Below are 15,078 nucleotides of genomic sequence, written 5' to 3'. Positions count from 1 at the left end.
GCTCTGGATTGAAAAGAATCATACATGAGAATAGCAGGTGATAGCTGGACTCCCTTGTGCATCTTCTGTTGTTTCCATGCTTTATTGGGCTGTGTAGACCCGCATTATACGTTTCTATGATCAAGTTCGTTCATGACGAATTATTGGCGCGGGGCTTAATTGCAGCAACCGTACCTTGTCTAATTCTTGTATAAAGTCTAGCAGCTCATTGCCACCATTATACAAGGAGATTGGTTCGAAAAAGAGGTGCATTAGCTGTACTCATGTTGTCCTTTTACATGTATATTCTTCTAGAACATGAGGCATGCATATTTTTACATATTTTTTTGTTGATTTGGTGTGGCAAGAAAAAAAAATCTATTAGGGGGCCTGTCTTAGAGACATAAACTGGCTTACATCATTGTAGGTTTGTTTATGGCCATTAATTAGCTTGGCCTGTGTGATGGGCAAATCATTGTTTCCACCCTGTCCACAGCATGTGCAGCAATTGCTGCCTTGATGCTGCATGTGTGGTTAGACAAATATTCCTCTGCTCTGGAGTTTAGGCCACATAATTCATTCCTCTGCCCCCCCCCCCCCCCCCACATCCATTGTTATATAGGATACTTACCACATGATGGGCAGCCATGCCATTGCCCAACAAATGATCAGTTGAGTTCAGGCTAGCCAAGGCCACCTGCTCTCAGCATCTGCTTGGGGAATGTGAGTTGGCAAGATGATGGCTTGGAAAGCTTAGCAGCAGCTAGCAACACGTTTGCCTGCGATCGATACATGTTCCTGCTTCTTTATGTTTGGTTGAACTTAGGTTGTGATGATTGATGGATATTATTCTTTGCTGAGATGTTGTTTACATATGGCGATTTTGGTAGGAAGATAGCATGTGTGCATGTGCCCTCTTTTTTCTGAATAATATTGTATGGGAGCAACAGAATATGCGCACACACACATTCCTGACATTCTAGATACTGGGGGAGCAGAAAGATTTATTTTCTGTTTACTGTTATGCCCATAATGACTCGATGAAACCTAAATCCATCTGGCCAGTATGTAGGTACTGAGTTAGAGCAGTTGTTCATTAATATCTAGAAACACAGAAGGAGATTGCAAGCAACATTAAAAGCAGCAGGGCACTGAAGAGCAATGACCAGAGGTTACAGTAGATTTTTTTACTCGGCAACGGCTAACCTACAACTGGGTGGTCAACGAGGAGGAGAACGCCATGGAAGGCAAAAATAAGGACCAAAAAGGAGCCTTCCCTTTGATCTCCATGAATGCAGCATGCTCGCTGCTTGTTCTAACAAGGTTCTGAGAGCTCAATCGGCAATGGCGAAAAGTTGCACGAGACGTACAGCATCCTAGTACAGCGAAGCTAATACATATAGTCTGGTCGATCGTTTAATTTACCAGAGGAAGAAGCTTCTCCGCGAGGAGCTGCCTCTCTTGCTGTGGCCTCGCCTCGACGAGTTGCCTTCCCCGCCTTTGTCGACCTTGCCGGCTTTCTTGCGGGAGGTCGTCGGGAACTTGGTTCTCGCGTCGCCTTCTTCCTCGTCCTCCTTGCCGGCGCCGCCGTTCTTCCCGCGGCCTCCACCATCTTCTTCTTTCTCGCCGTCTTCCGGCATTGACGACGGCGCCTTCTCTTTGGCTGGCCCGGTGGAAGCGTCGGACGCCAAGGAATCGTCATCGTCGGCGTCGGCGTAATCTTCGTAAGCCTTCTTGCCGCTCCTCCTGTCGCTGATGATGTACCCGTAGCCATCGTCCACGCTGCTCCCTTCGCTGCCGCTCCCTTTGCCGCTGCCGCCGGTATCGTCGCCATGCATCGGGGAGGCGAGGTACATTGTCCAGCCGGACTCGCAGCTGTTGCATCCCTCGCCGCCGTCGTCCCCGGTGATGTGCGACGAGGACTCCATGGCAGGCCGGAATCAGGACCGATCAAGGGGGGAGAGAAACAAGACGAGACCGAGAAAGAAAAAAAAACAAGCTGGCTAGAGCAGCAGACAAGAGCTGGAGCTATCCAAGGGGAATTAACGGAGAGAGAGAGAGAAGCTCCGAGGCTGATGAGCTTGGGAGGGAATGAATACTGGTAGGCTATATTTATGCTTGGTCAGGGAACCCCATCAATGCAAGGCCGGAGAAGCCATTGTTGTCGCCCCGGCGGCCTGCGCTTGTTGGACACCCGCAGCCTGAAGGGAACATTGAAGCCTCTGACACCCGGCCACCATCATCTTCGTCTTCAAAATCACAGGAGACGAGCTGAGGACGCTGGGCACCGGGCGGACACGGTGGTAGGGCCGCGAGAAACGCCAAGATTTCTGCTGGGCGCGCTTGTGCTGGAGGGGAGGCGTCAGGAGGGGAGGGGAGGGGAGAGCGGCCGGGAGAGGGCGGCAGTGTCCTTAAATGGGAAAGACAGGCTATCGCTCCAACTGTCTCTCATAACTTTCCCAACCATTTTGTTCTCTGTCTTGTCACCACTCACCAAGCCCAGAGCAGGCGGAGGAGGCCTGTTCCCGGGCGCAGCGGGGCACAGGGAGGCTTCCCGGCGCGCTGCCCATGTGGCCTCGGCGCGTGGTGGGGGCCGGGCGGCGCTGGCCGGCCGGGACACGGCGGCACGGCCGCCCGCAACAGGCCGACGGCGAAATCCATGGCGCGTGCGCTGTTGTGCTCGTGAGAGGGATGGATGGGCATTGCAGTCTTGCTGAGTGAGTGTTTGGGGAGGGTTCAGCTCGGTTGAGGCCGGTAGAAAGTTGCTGGTGTGCAGTGCAGCAGCCATGGCTTGCAATGATGGTTTGAGAGCTTAGCTGAGTTGTTGTTTCATGTGCTGCATTATTCGAATGCCAGTGGTGTTTGTTTATGCGGCTGCAGGATCTCCGTCGGTGGAGGCGGTGGAAGCCGAAGATTTGAAATCTGCATGACTGCATGCCATGCTGAAGCTGAACGGAACCATCCTTTCCTTTGGAGCCAGAGGCTTCAGGCGGCTCCCATGTGCTGAAACCTGAGCTCTGAAACTGCTCGCCTGTCATTCAGGCACGCAGTTTTGTCGCAGAATCCTTACCCGGAAGAGCAAGAGCGATGACACGATCGATTGACAGTGCCGGGCTTATCTCGGAACTCGTACTACCCAACGCCCATCAACAAGTTGACTTGCGTCTCATTTGAATTTGATGCTTTGATAGTTTGGGCCCTGTTTAGTTCTCTTTACACGTAAACGCAAAAATTTTTTTGAAGAAATCTTGTCAATTTGAAGTACTAAATGAAGTCTATTTACAAAACTTTTTACACAGATGGGTTGTAAATCGCGAGACGAAACTAATGATACTAATTAATCTATGATTAAGCAATAATTAGCGGATGGTTACTGTAGTATTACTGTTGCAAATCATGGATTAAGTAGGTTCATTAGATTCGTCTCGTGATTTACAGCCTATCCATGCAAAAAATTTTGTAAATAGACTTCATTTAGTACTTCAAATTAGGAAGATTCTTTCGCAAAATTTTGCGTTTACGGTTTTTTTTGTGTTTACTGGGTGGGAATAGGGACTTGATCATTTGATGCATCCTGCACACGACACGGCGGCGAGACACTGAAGAAACAAAACAGCCCATCCATCCATCCATCGGTCGATCAGCCGGTCAGGGTCGAGATGATCGGTGCTACAGTGACGCGGTGTGAGCTGTGCCTGTGTGCAGCAGCGGCAGGCGGCAGCGCATCGCCAGAGGCCAGAGGCCCGAGGCCCAGCTGTGGCCGGCACAGTGGAAGTGTTGCCCGCCTTGTCCCCGATCGACGCACCGGTAATTCGCCGCGCACTGACGCTCAGGCACAGCGGCGCGCACAGGCAAAGGCAGAGGCCGCGCGCCCACCCGCGCCGGCCCTGGCGCCGAGCGCCGCGTCGCGTCCCGTCCATCGGCGCGTCCAATCCGTCCGTCCCGCCGGCACGTGCGCGCCTCTGGGTCGCGCTGCCGCCTGCCGGCCGGCCGGCCGGCCGGCCTTGCCGCGGAGCGCGCGACGGAGGCCAATCACGCCCCGCAGGCCGCCTGCAAGGCTGCGCGCCACGGGCGCGCGCATGCGGACAGGCGCACAGCGCGGAGGCGCTGGCCCGCGCTGGCCGGCGCGGCGTCGCTTACAGGTGCAGTGCAGGGTATCACATGGCGTCATGGCGAGGTGGACGGGGAGCAGGCGACGACGGGCGGGGGGAGCCGAGCCGAGCAGTAAAAATTTTCCGTGCGGAGGCCGGCGGTCGGAGGCGCCGAGCTCAGGGGCCCCTGCCGGCCCAAGGCCAACGCGTCGCCGTCGAGGGGGTAGGTGAGGCGAGGGGGACACTCACCGGGACATGCCTCCTGGTTCCCGGCGTCAAACTGGATTTTCTTGGTGGCCCTGCCGGGCGCCGCTGGCCTGCTGCGCGCTTGTGCCTGCCTGCCCTACACGATCCTGCTGGGCCTCGGGATTCACCGGTCCAATCAAATCAGCCGCATAATTGGCCTCGCCCCGCCACTAATTTTCTTTTCTTTTGCGCTCTTGACTTGATGATGATTGGGAGGCGTACGCCTGCGTTCTTCTCGCCGCCTTCGGCTGCAGAGAAAAAGGTCAATGGATAAAGCGAGTAAAAAAGAAGAGGGCTGTGTTCAGTTCCCATAAAAACCCCCACAAAAACATCACATCTCCATCACATCTCCATAACATCGAAACATTAAATGTAGCAAATGACCCATGTATAGAGTATTAAATGTAGGTAAATAAAAAAAACTAATTACATAGTTTTGATGTACGTTGCGAGACGAATCTTTTGAGCCTAGTTAAATCATGATAGGACAATAGCTACCACAAACAAACGAAAAACACTACAGTGCGCTACAGTATACCCCCGCTACAGTGCATTTCAGGGAACTAAACACAGCCGAGGAAGAATCCATGGCCCGATGGGAGGCGTCGCGGCAGCGTCTGCGCTGTGCCGAGGATGGGATGGCCTTGGCGCGCTGTGTGCGGTGTACTTGGGAGTCAGGAGGCGGGCGGCCATGTCGCGCATGTGGCCTTCCGTGCGCCCGTGCGCTGATGTGTCCGGCTGCCGGGGGCGCCCGGTGCCCCGGCCACATGCGCGCGGCAGCACGAGCCGCGCTCATCAGCGGGAGCCGCGCTGCGCGGCTGCCCCTCCCCTGCTCTGCGCCCTGTTCTGTTCTGCTCTGCGATGCTGGGCTGGTACGCTGCACCTTACCGACGCAATCTGACCGTTGATCCAAGATGCGAAAGTAGATTAAGTGTGGTGTGTAAAGGCGCTGGCTGTCAGGCATGGAAGCTCATCTTCCTCGCCGCGTCGATGGCCATGGCGCACCGGCCTCGAGCTCCGGCCACGCCCAGTTCCTGTCTCCGGCGACGTCCCCACTGCCACCGGCGACTCCCGAGCTAACCCGCCATCCTACCACTAGTCCACCACCGGGCCTTGGCCGGTTGGCCCCCTCCTCGTCCGTGGGTCACCAACCGCCAGCGACCAGTGACATTCCCCGAACTCCTTTAAGCTCGGCGGCCATGGAATTCCCGGTGCCAAACCTCGCCGGTGACCATTCAACGTCGTGAAAAAAGTTTGCGAATTTGAGTGGCTTGGCTAATCTGTAGGAGATTTGAGAAAATATAATGTGAAAAAGTTCTGCTACTATACAATGCGTCTCTCAACGTTAAAAAAAATAGTGTAAAAAAACGCTCTTCTGAACTTCTGGTATCACTTGCTTCACGGACAATTCAGAACACAGCTGCTGCCATTGCCATGTTGTGTCATCTCTGACGCAGCCACTCAGGATAAAGTTGTTGTAACAATTCAAATTAAATTCAATTGAAAAATTCCAAAAAGGTTTGAGTGAGATTACACGTGGGCCCCACCTGTCATTCTCTCACCCTCCCTTCTCCCTGTGCCGCACGATGCGCGGTAATGAAGGCCGACGTCTCCCGAAGTTCCCCGCCTCTGTGCGTTGCCATCGTGGAGGGTCATCCCGTTTTCCCGGCGAGCTGGGCCACGCGCCAGCCATCCACGACGAGCGAGCGCACTGGGAACATGCCGTAGCCAATAGGGAAACGCCGTCGGGCCGTCGCCCATGCCGTGACCAAGCTCCCTGCGGGTCGCTGCCGCGTGCCGGCCGTCGAGCATGATTCATCCCCTCTTGCTAGTTGCCTCCGACGTCCAGAACGTCCTCCTCCATTCTCCAGCTCGAGCTTTGGCTCTTTTGTTCCCTATTCATTTCCTTCTTCCTCCCGACGCCATGAACGGGAAGTGAGTAGCTTGCGTTCGCCGGCCGAATCCGCGAGCTCCTCTCCATGGATCCCATATCCACTTCAACCGAAGCTCATCTACCTTCCTAGCTTCCTCCTCGACCCCTCCTTCGCGAGCCCCATCGACCAAGTCGCCGGGAATCGCCGGATTTCCACCCGCCGGTCTCCAGTGTGCACAAAATCCGCCCCGACGTCGAACTCCCACCTCTGGTTCCCATTTTCTTCGCCCAGCAGCTCAAATCGACTCTAGGTGAGGCACTGATGCTCGTGCTCTCCGTGTTCCCGCACGTTCACGAGGTTTCCGCGCTCGTTCCACACCTTGCCGCCGCCGGCCGAGGAGCTTGCCGCCGCCGCACGCTGCGCGCCCCGCTCGCGCCACCCCCGCCACGCTTGCACGCGCATCGGAGCCACACGGCTGCACTGGTGCTCGCACCGCGCCGCCGCACCGCCGCTGGGCCCCACCGCCGCCGGGACAAGCACGCCGCCACCTCCCCTGCTTTGCGCCGCCACTAGGGCACCGCCACCGCCGGCCACCCCGCCGACTGGGGGCGCATGCGTGCGGGCCCCACTGGGCCGCTGCTACCGCGCCGCCGCGCGGGCTGCCGCCGGCCCCCGCCGCCGCCGAGGGCCCCTTGGCCTGCGCCTAGCGCGCCGCCGCACGCCGCGCCGTGCGCGGCCGAGCAGAGCCGCCGCCCCTCCCACTGACCAGTGGGGTCCGCTGGTCAGGGGGGTTAGGGGGGATGTTTTCTTTTATTATGTGTTTAATTTTAGCTATAGATTGTAAAATCCATATAAAATCAAAGAAAAATGTGAAAACTATGAAATAAATTTTGTTGGATTTGTTAGAATAAGATCTATGGAGGAAAAATATCCATGCTAGCAAAATAACCTTTTTACCCCTGCAAAAATTTAAATTGTGTTTAGTCTTGCTTAATTAGTTTCTATAGATCTGTTAATCTAAAAATTGTGAAATTTTTGCATTAGCTTACTTTAAGCATGAGTGATCCACCATAAAAATTTCATATTCATAGGACCTAGTTTATTATATGAATATAAAATGTAACCAAAACTTAAATATGTGTATAGGAATAATAATATTTTTACATGTACAATTTTATACAAATATTAAGAGACAAGTAATAATGTCTTTGCTAGTCATGTTTTATTTTATAGTAAATCATGCTCTAATTGATAATTTGGCCTCTAATTGTTTCTAGCACTTAGGGTTAAAGTTAATCATCACCATACCTGCGTCATTTTACGTAAAGTTTTAATTTGTTTAATGTTTATCTTCTAATTACAAAGTCATATTGGCATTTACTCATTGTCTCATATGCATACATATAGAATCCACGACCGAGGAAGTCGTGTACGAGGTGATCGCGGAGCCGCAGGAGCAGACGGAGCCAGCCCCGCAGGAGTTTCGTGACGACCCGGCCCAAGGCCCAGTGGACACTAGCTCTGAGCAGCAGCCCGCAGGCAAGCCCCAGAGCATAACCTATTATTTTAACTTATGAAATGTTATATATATTTACTTGTTTATGCATTAAGTTTCTAGGTGTTGGATGAAACCCTAGTTGCATGATTCCTAGGTTCCATTGGTCGGAATACTAGTATGTGTATGTCGTTATCCTTGCCATGCTAAAAATAGAATTCGGTAGAAGTCGAGTAATTTCCTGTTACTCGCGAGATATAGGATGTCTCTATGATTTCATTATGGAATATTGGAATATGGAGGAAACGAAATGGATTGGAGACCGGGTTGGAATTGTCTAGCCCCGTCTGTGTCAGTTAAGGACCGTACCATTGTCGGCCCTGCTGATCATGTTTGAATTGTACTAACCGCATACCGGGAGTAGGAGGTAGTCGAAACCGGTAAGCCAAGTACTGCCTCACCTCGAAAGTACAGGACTCCATCTCACCTCCTGGGGTAGTCGAGTAGTCGCGAAGAAATGGGGGTTGCATATGTTTACTTTTGGTGGTCTCACGTTGAGCTCGGCTGACCATATGATGGTGGGGCGGTCTTGTAGTTCAAGGCGGGGAGGGGAAAGGTCGGTGCGTGGGGTCCGACGGGGCTTTTGCGTGCCGTGTTGGTTAGGTCCACCTTGCAAGGTTAAGTCGGATCGATTCGCCGTCAGTCGCTCTCGGACATGAGCACCTTGATCTCCGAGTCACATCGTAGTAAGAACATGGAAGGGAATGAAATGATCAGTAAAGTTGTACCTAATCAATTGTTTTTCCACACTGATTGGTATAGATAGGCAAACCATAGAAAATAGGTACCCATTCCTAATCTTGAGCTAAAATATTGAAAGTAAGGACTCACTCTTATTTGCTTTTTCGCAAAATAACCTACAGCCAGAAAGCCGTGCATGTCTAGATAATGGGCTATGTATATCCATAGTCGGGTAAGTCTTGCGGAGTATTAGTATACTCAGGGTTGTGGCTCAAACTATTTTAGGTCAGGATGAGATAGACTTCTGCTCTTGTTGTGCTAAGTTCATCCAGCTTGGCGCGGATGGTTGGGAGGTGGCCGGACCAGATGCTTAGTCCTTGCTAGTTACAAAATCACACACCCGTGGGCTGAGTGTGTGATTCGATACTGCGCTTCATGTATTATAGACGTCAGGTTTCCTATATCGGACTTTGTTTTAAAATAAAGTTGCTCTTGTATATTGTTTATGTAATTAAACCAGGTTTGTAGAACTTAATGTACTCTACTCGGTATTGTAGTTGTATTTATATGTACTCGATATGTTTGTACTGCCTGTGCTCACCTTCACGTGAGACTACTGGTGTTTGTTTCGATCAGAAGGTCCGTTCCGAAAGAGCTGTCAAATTAAACCGTTAAGCCAAATGTGCCTGATGTGTTCAAATGATGGCCATTTAGCTTAATTTTGAGTTTTAATTTGGCGGTTCTGTCACAGCTGGTATCAGAGCCGAAATACACCAGAGGTGGTATGAATGTGACTATTTTCTAGATTTTCAAGATTAAAAATGAATTTCTGGAGTATGAAGAAAATTGTTTCAGTCGCGCTTTACGATTAAATCTGTATTAAGCCCTACATAGTACTTGGTTATTTAAAAATTTGTGGCAATATTTATATTCACTGACTTCTAGCACATTTCTTTCTGCTAAACCTTAATTTCTTGCATAACCCTTACTTAATATTGTAACGACGCACCTACGCTAAGGTAAGCAAGGTGAGCATTCTTGGTAGTCCTTAGAATAGCCTACATGTTTCATACGTGCGCGGGTCCCGTATGATGAGCATACGAGGAGGTGATAAGGCTCTATTCAAATGAGCATGTCGCTATCTGCCGCCTGATATGGAGCGCGGACTTCCCACCGTGTGATTGTGAGCACGGCCATTTCGTAAGGCAATGTTACGAGATTTAAATCTGTCATGCGATTGGTTATGACCGTGTACCTTGGGACACGTTTACCCTTGGGTGTCCCGTAAGGCGATTTGTACGGGAAGTGAATACGTTGCCTCGGTAACGTATGTAGCGCTGTTGTAGCGAAAATGGCCTCATGCCATACTTCAATATAATGTTTTGGCGATTGATGACACACACAACACTTGGACTAATGTGATTGTTAAGATGACTATTCTCAGACTTTTAGGTTCAAGTGATGACAAAGAGAAGAGAGGCATAGCAAGACCCGAAGGGCCGCCCCTACGGTCCAAGGGACAAGGATTGAGGCATTTTGCTATCATCGGTTAAACTGACGTAGGGCAAAATGAACTCACCGGTGCAATCACAGAGAAGGTCTGCGGGCTAGGGTTTTACACCGGATTAACCGATGTTGAAGAAAATGCATACATCGGTGCATTGCCAGATGAAGACAGAGGAAATTCTATACACCGGTTAAACCGACGATTAGATATTGGTGAACGTCGGTGCAGTTGTCCAGAGAGTTAGTTTTTCAGTAACTACACTCACCGGTTAAACCAACATTTCTATTACATTCACCGGTTGATTACGTCGGTCGATTGAGGTAGCCGTTGAAGTATAACGGCTAGTTGGAAAATGCACTCACCGGTTAAACCGGTGATGACAAAAAGTTGAGCGTCGGATCAACCGACGTTAAGGGTTTTTGTCAGCCTTTTTCCAACGGCTAGTTTGGGGTGTGTGGGCTATATATATGCCACCCCACGGCTCATTTGAAGGTGCTGGAGTTCAAGGAAGTATACAAGAGCTAAAGATCATCTCCAACCACCATAGAGCTTCATTGTACATCATATAGGCTTAAATACACTTGTTAGAGTGCTTAGTGCTTGATTAGGGATTAGTTCTTGCGAGAGCTCCCTTGAGAGAAGTCTTTCTGCGGCAAGCAAACACTTGTACTCTTCGTGTGACCCTCCTACTTGGTGTGGAGAGGCAACGACACTTTGTGCGGGGAAGGAGACCCCTCTTGGTGAGAAGCTCCGATAGTGAAGACGGTGCCGTGGTGGCGCTTCGAGATAGACGGTGGCGGTGACCTCGTCTTGGTGACTTGGTGGCACTTAGCCTTTGCTTGCCGGGTGCCTTGGTGGCCGACGCAAGACGGTGATCAAGCGAAAAGACTCGGCATCACACTTGTTCTTTGTGAGCAAGTGGCCGTGGACGTAGGGAGGGACTTTGGTGTCCTAACCGAACCACGTTAAATCGTGTGTCTTGGTGTCTTCACGGGAGTTTGCATATCCTCTCCCTTACCGCTTTACTTACCGCATTACGTTTCCGCATTTACTCTTTCTTGCTTACCTTTACTTTCCTAGTTAGTTTGATTAGGATTGGTTATAGGTTGCAAGTCTTTTGGGGTAAGTAGAGGGTAGCATAGATAAACCTAAGTCATAACTAGCATGTGTAGGACGTGTTAGGTTTATCTTATGCAAGAAGTTTGAGCCCTAGGATAGAAAAGCGTTTAGCGATCCTATTCACCCCCTCCCCCTCTAGGGTCGGACACCCCGGTGATCCTTACAGCTGTCCATGCAGCGTTAAACGCATGGGCGCCATCTCTATAGTGGATGGTGATGTATGTGTGAATATGTGGGCAACTGCATATGCGTTACCCATGTGGCGTAGGACACATAGGGGCCGTTCGTGTGTGCTGGCACGAAGGGTCTAGTCGTGGATATATGCATATATCTGTATATCATGTGCTTTCTGCAGGTACACTAACAAACGAACGCGTAAGTTAAGGCGTGTAGAAATCGATTATATAATTGAGAGCGTATGTTGCCACCGAAAGACCACGTATATTGCCCTATTATTGTCGGCGATTTTTGTTGGAAGGGTGACGTAGGACGATAATGCATAATACCATTCATTGCATTATAAGAGTGGGTTAGCGAGTTATTTGTGTTGTGAATTTTTGTTGGATGTTTGAAATTAAAAGAATTTTGTTTTTTTTTCTGGAGTGCTGTAAATGTTTACAGTTTTATAAGTTATGAGTTCGTATTTTCTTTTGGGAACGTTCCTTACCGCTGTCGGTGTTTTTCGCAGATGGCGGCCTTGTCGGACTTCCACTTTGACGAGGACGGGTGGGTGCGTTCCACTTGTCTTCACCGTGAGGGCCTTCCCGTGCTGCTGTGGGAGGTGCTCCAGGAGTTTGGTCACACTGAGCCTCCCCAGTACGACGGTCGCGTGTCCTCCGAGGGGGGCATCTCTGGTTTGGTGGCCCGCCTGCGAGTTCCGGCACGCCTCGATGTTTTTCCGTCAGACCCTTGGGAGGTGCACACTAAGGGTACTGAGATGTTGAGCGTTTGGGATCGTGCAGCTACGATGGCCATTACCCAGTTTTGTGAGCAGGAGCCCATCTTTGCGAGTTACTCTGCTTCGACGGTTGGTTTTCCTGTCAGGGTGACTTCTGAGTACTCGAGGCAGCGGATTTCTTTTCTGTTGGACCCTACTCTTCCAGGCCACGTCCCAGCTTTGGCCAGGATCACCCGCTACACCGCCGGTATGTTGGGTGTGTGAGACCAGTTTAGGAGTGAGAACACACTCTACCGGCAGGGACTCCGGACTGCTCACACCACAGCACAGGAGCAGACTCAGCAGATCTTAGGACAGAGCCAGCAGCTCGCAGAGCAGAGTCAGCAGGTAGTGTGGCTGGCAGAGCAGTTCTTGGAGCAGGAGCAGAGGATAGTTGAGCAGGCTCAGCAGATTGCGGAGCAATCACAGCAGCTAGAGGAGCAGTCACAGCAGCTAGCGGAGCAGACATAGCAGCTAGCGGAGCAGGCTCAGCAGATTGAGGAGTTGACTGAGCAGGTGGACGACCAGGAGGCTCTTGTTGACCACTTACAGGACGCGCTTCAGGTTGCACTAGGGAATGTGCACCTGTTGCAGCTTCAGCAGCAGCAGACCGCAGCCCCACCTGAGCCACCACCTCAGGTGTCAGGTGTTGAGTCAGGAGTTGGGCCTCAGGAGATGTCTGATGCGGAGAGCTCAGTCGGTCAGAACGACGTTCCACCTCAGGCAGGATCCACGGCCATTATAGTGAACGAGCAGAACGTGGCACACCTGCAGGAGGAGCTACGCGCGCGTGGGATCGAGGTTGAGCGCGTCTTCGAGTACCAGCCGCCGCGTTGAGTAGCTAGACTTTGGATGTAGGAAAGGCTAACAGAGTATTATAGTTTGGTAAATGTCTTAGGGACAACTAGATCTCGTAGTATGACTAGAATAACTCTGATGTAAGATAGGAATGTGGTTTGTATATGTTTGGACTGAACTTGTAGGTGTGTAATCCCATTGTAAAATTTCATCTTAGTATTTGACTTATGTTATTCCCGAGGTGTGAAATCTGAAAATTTTCGTATTATCGAAGTGTAGTACGTAAAAATTTGTGAAGACGGTCCATGCGGTAAACACGTGTTATACAAAAGTTGTAGAGTATTTTGATAGCCACTCCCTTGCAAAAGTTATGAATTTTTGGACGTATAGTTTGGGAGATACTGTCAAATCTATACCGCGAAGATTTGTGATTTTGAGAATTAGTTGGCGGCCTATTTTGTATTTACTAGTTGATGCAAAAATGGTTGTACCTTCCTCATGCATGGTCCAGTTATTCTTGTTGCAATTATTGGGCATAAAAGTGGTGATACAAATGTTGATTTATTTAACCAGTGTTCTAAATTCAGCATTTTTCATGAATTGAATATTAGTGCTATCATGATTATTTAATTTAATCAAGGTATTGGGACTAATCAATTCATGATTAATTGCAGAATGCCGAACACCGATAATGATTCCTCTGCGCCCAATGGTGATAATGCGCTGCCACCGCCTCCCAATTTGGTTGAGGCAATCGCGGCCATGTTGACTGGGCGCGATGAACAGACGGAACTGCTCCGTCAGCTCGTTCATCAGGGTGCTGCACCGCGACAGGGGAATCATAATCATCACCAGCCACTTGTCTCTGGGTATCAGGAGTTCCTGGGTACTCAGCCACCGCTTTTCCATAAGGCGGATGAGCCACTGGAGGCTGACAGTTGGCTTCGGACCATTGAGTCCAAGTTCACTCTATATCAGTATAATGACAATAACAAGGCGTCATTTGCAGCTCAGCAACTCAGAGGTCCTGCACGTACGTGGTGGGATAATCACATAGCTATGTTCCCTGCTGGCACTCGGTTTTCTTGGGATGAGTTCAAGGAAGCTTTCTGGGCACATCATATCCCTACAGGGATTATTCGAAGGAAGCTCAATGAGTTCTTGGCTCTAAAACAGGGCAATAATACTGTGACGCAATACGCTCAAGCTTTCAACACCTTGTCTCAATATGCTGGATATCATGTGGATTGTGGAAACAGATGGAAAGAAACAAGCGTGCTTCAGGCAGGGGCTTAGCAGCAAGCTCCAGGAGCGCTTGGTTATGTTTAAATTCAACACTTTTAGTGAGCTGATCAATGGGGCTATCACTCAAGAGGACGCCCGTATAGCTCACCAAGCAGAGAAAAAGAGGAAGGCACCAATGGGTGGGTCTTCTAGTCAGGCTAATCAGAGGTTTCGTCTAATTCAGGCCGGACCCCCTCGTGCACCTTATCAGCATCGGCCGGTGTACCGACCAGTACATTATCAGACCACATATCGGCCTCCGCAACAGCAGTCAAGTTATAGGCCAACACAGTACCAGACGGAATATAGACCACCTAAGTACCCACAGCCTCAAGGGGTAGCCAGATCTCCGGTGCCTCAGCAGAATGTGCAGAAGACGTGGGTGCAGCCGCAGGGTGTACGCCCTAATTTCCCTCCCTGTTACAACTGTGGTCAAGTTGGTCATTTTGCACGTGAATGCCGTATGCCACCTAAGCAAGCTCAGGGTTCTAATCAGCACAATCAGAAGCCGAAAGTGGCTCATTTCAAGCCAGGACGTGTGCACTATACCACACTAGAGGATGTTTCTGAGGGAGCTCAAGTGATGGCGGGTACGTTTTCAGTTCATAATCACCCTGTTACCATATTATTTGATTCGGGTGCATCACACACATTTATTAGTAAAGAGAGTGCTATGAGACTTGGGTTGGAGATAGAAAGCATGGCGATACCATACATTCAATCACCTGGGGGGCAAATAATTACCAATCAAGTTGCCAGGCGAGTGCCTCTACAATTGCAAGGAAATTTTTTTACCACGTCTCTTATAGTTCTCCCAACCCAAAAGGTTGATATTATACTGGGTATGAACTAGATGGGAGATCAAGGGGTTCTTTTAGACACTACTTCACAATATGATTTGGAGATTCATTATCACCCGGGTAAGGCCAATATTGTTGCAGATGCTTTAAGCCGTAAGGCTCAGTGCAACTGCCTGTCTATTGTGACTTTCAATGAAACCCTTTGTT

General features: G+C 50.3%; 1 protein-coding gene across 1 annotated transcript; it reads right to left on the bottom strand.

Moving 5' to 3' along the window:
• Positions 1–1,131: 1,131 nt before the first annotated feature.
• Positions 1,132–2,340, bottom strand: LOC120639236 (protein SOB FIVE-LIKE 3-like). The gene has a single exon (XM_039915219.1). It carries the CDS (start codon positions 1,905–1,907, stop codon positions 1,401–1,403), a length of 507 nt encoding a protein of 168 aa, XP_039771153.1. The 5' UTR covers positions 1,908–2,340; the 3' UTR covers positions 1,132–1,400.
• Positions 2,341–15,078: the final 12,738 nt, after the last annotated feature.

This window comes from Panicum virgatum, chromosome 6K, assembly GCF_016808335.1.
Source record: "Panicum virgatum strain AP13 chromosome 6K, P.virgatum_v5, whole genome shotgun sequence".
NCBI lineage: Eukaryota > Viridiplantae > Streptophyta > Magnoliopsida > Poales > Poaceae > Panicum > Panicum virgatum.
The sequence above is the reverse complement of the archived record's forward strand: the minus strand, read 5'-3'. Positions and strand labels throughout refer to the sequence as shown.

Coding starts and splice junctions, on each gene's coding strand:
- LOC120639236 (XM_039915219.1), bottom strand. CDS start 1,907: ATGGAGTCCTCGTCGCACATCACCGGGGACGACGGCGGCGAGGGATGC.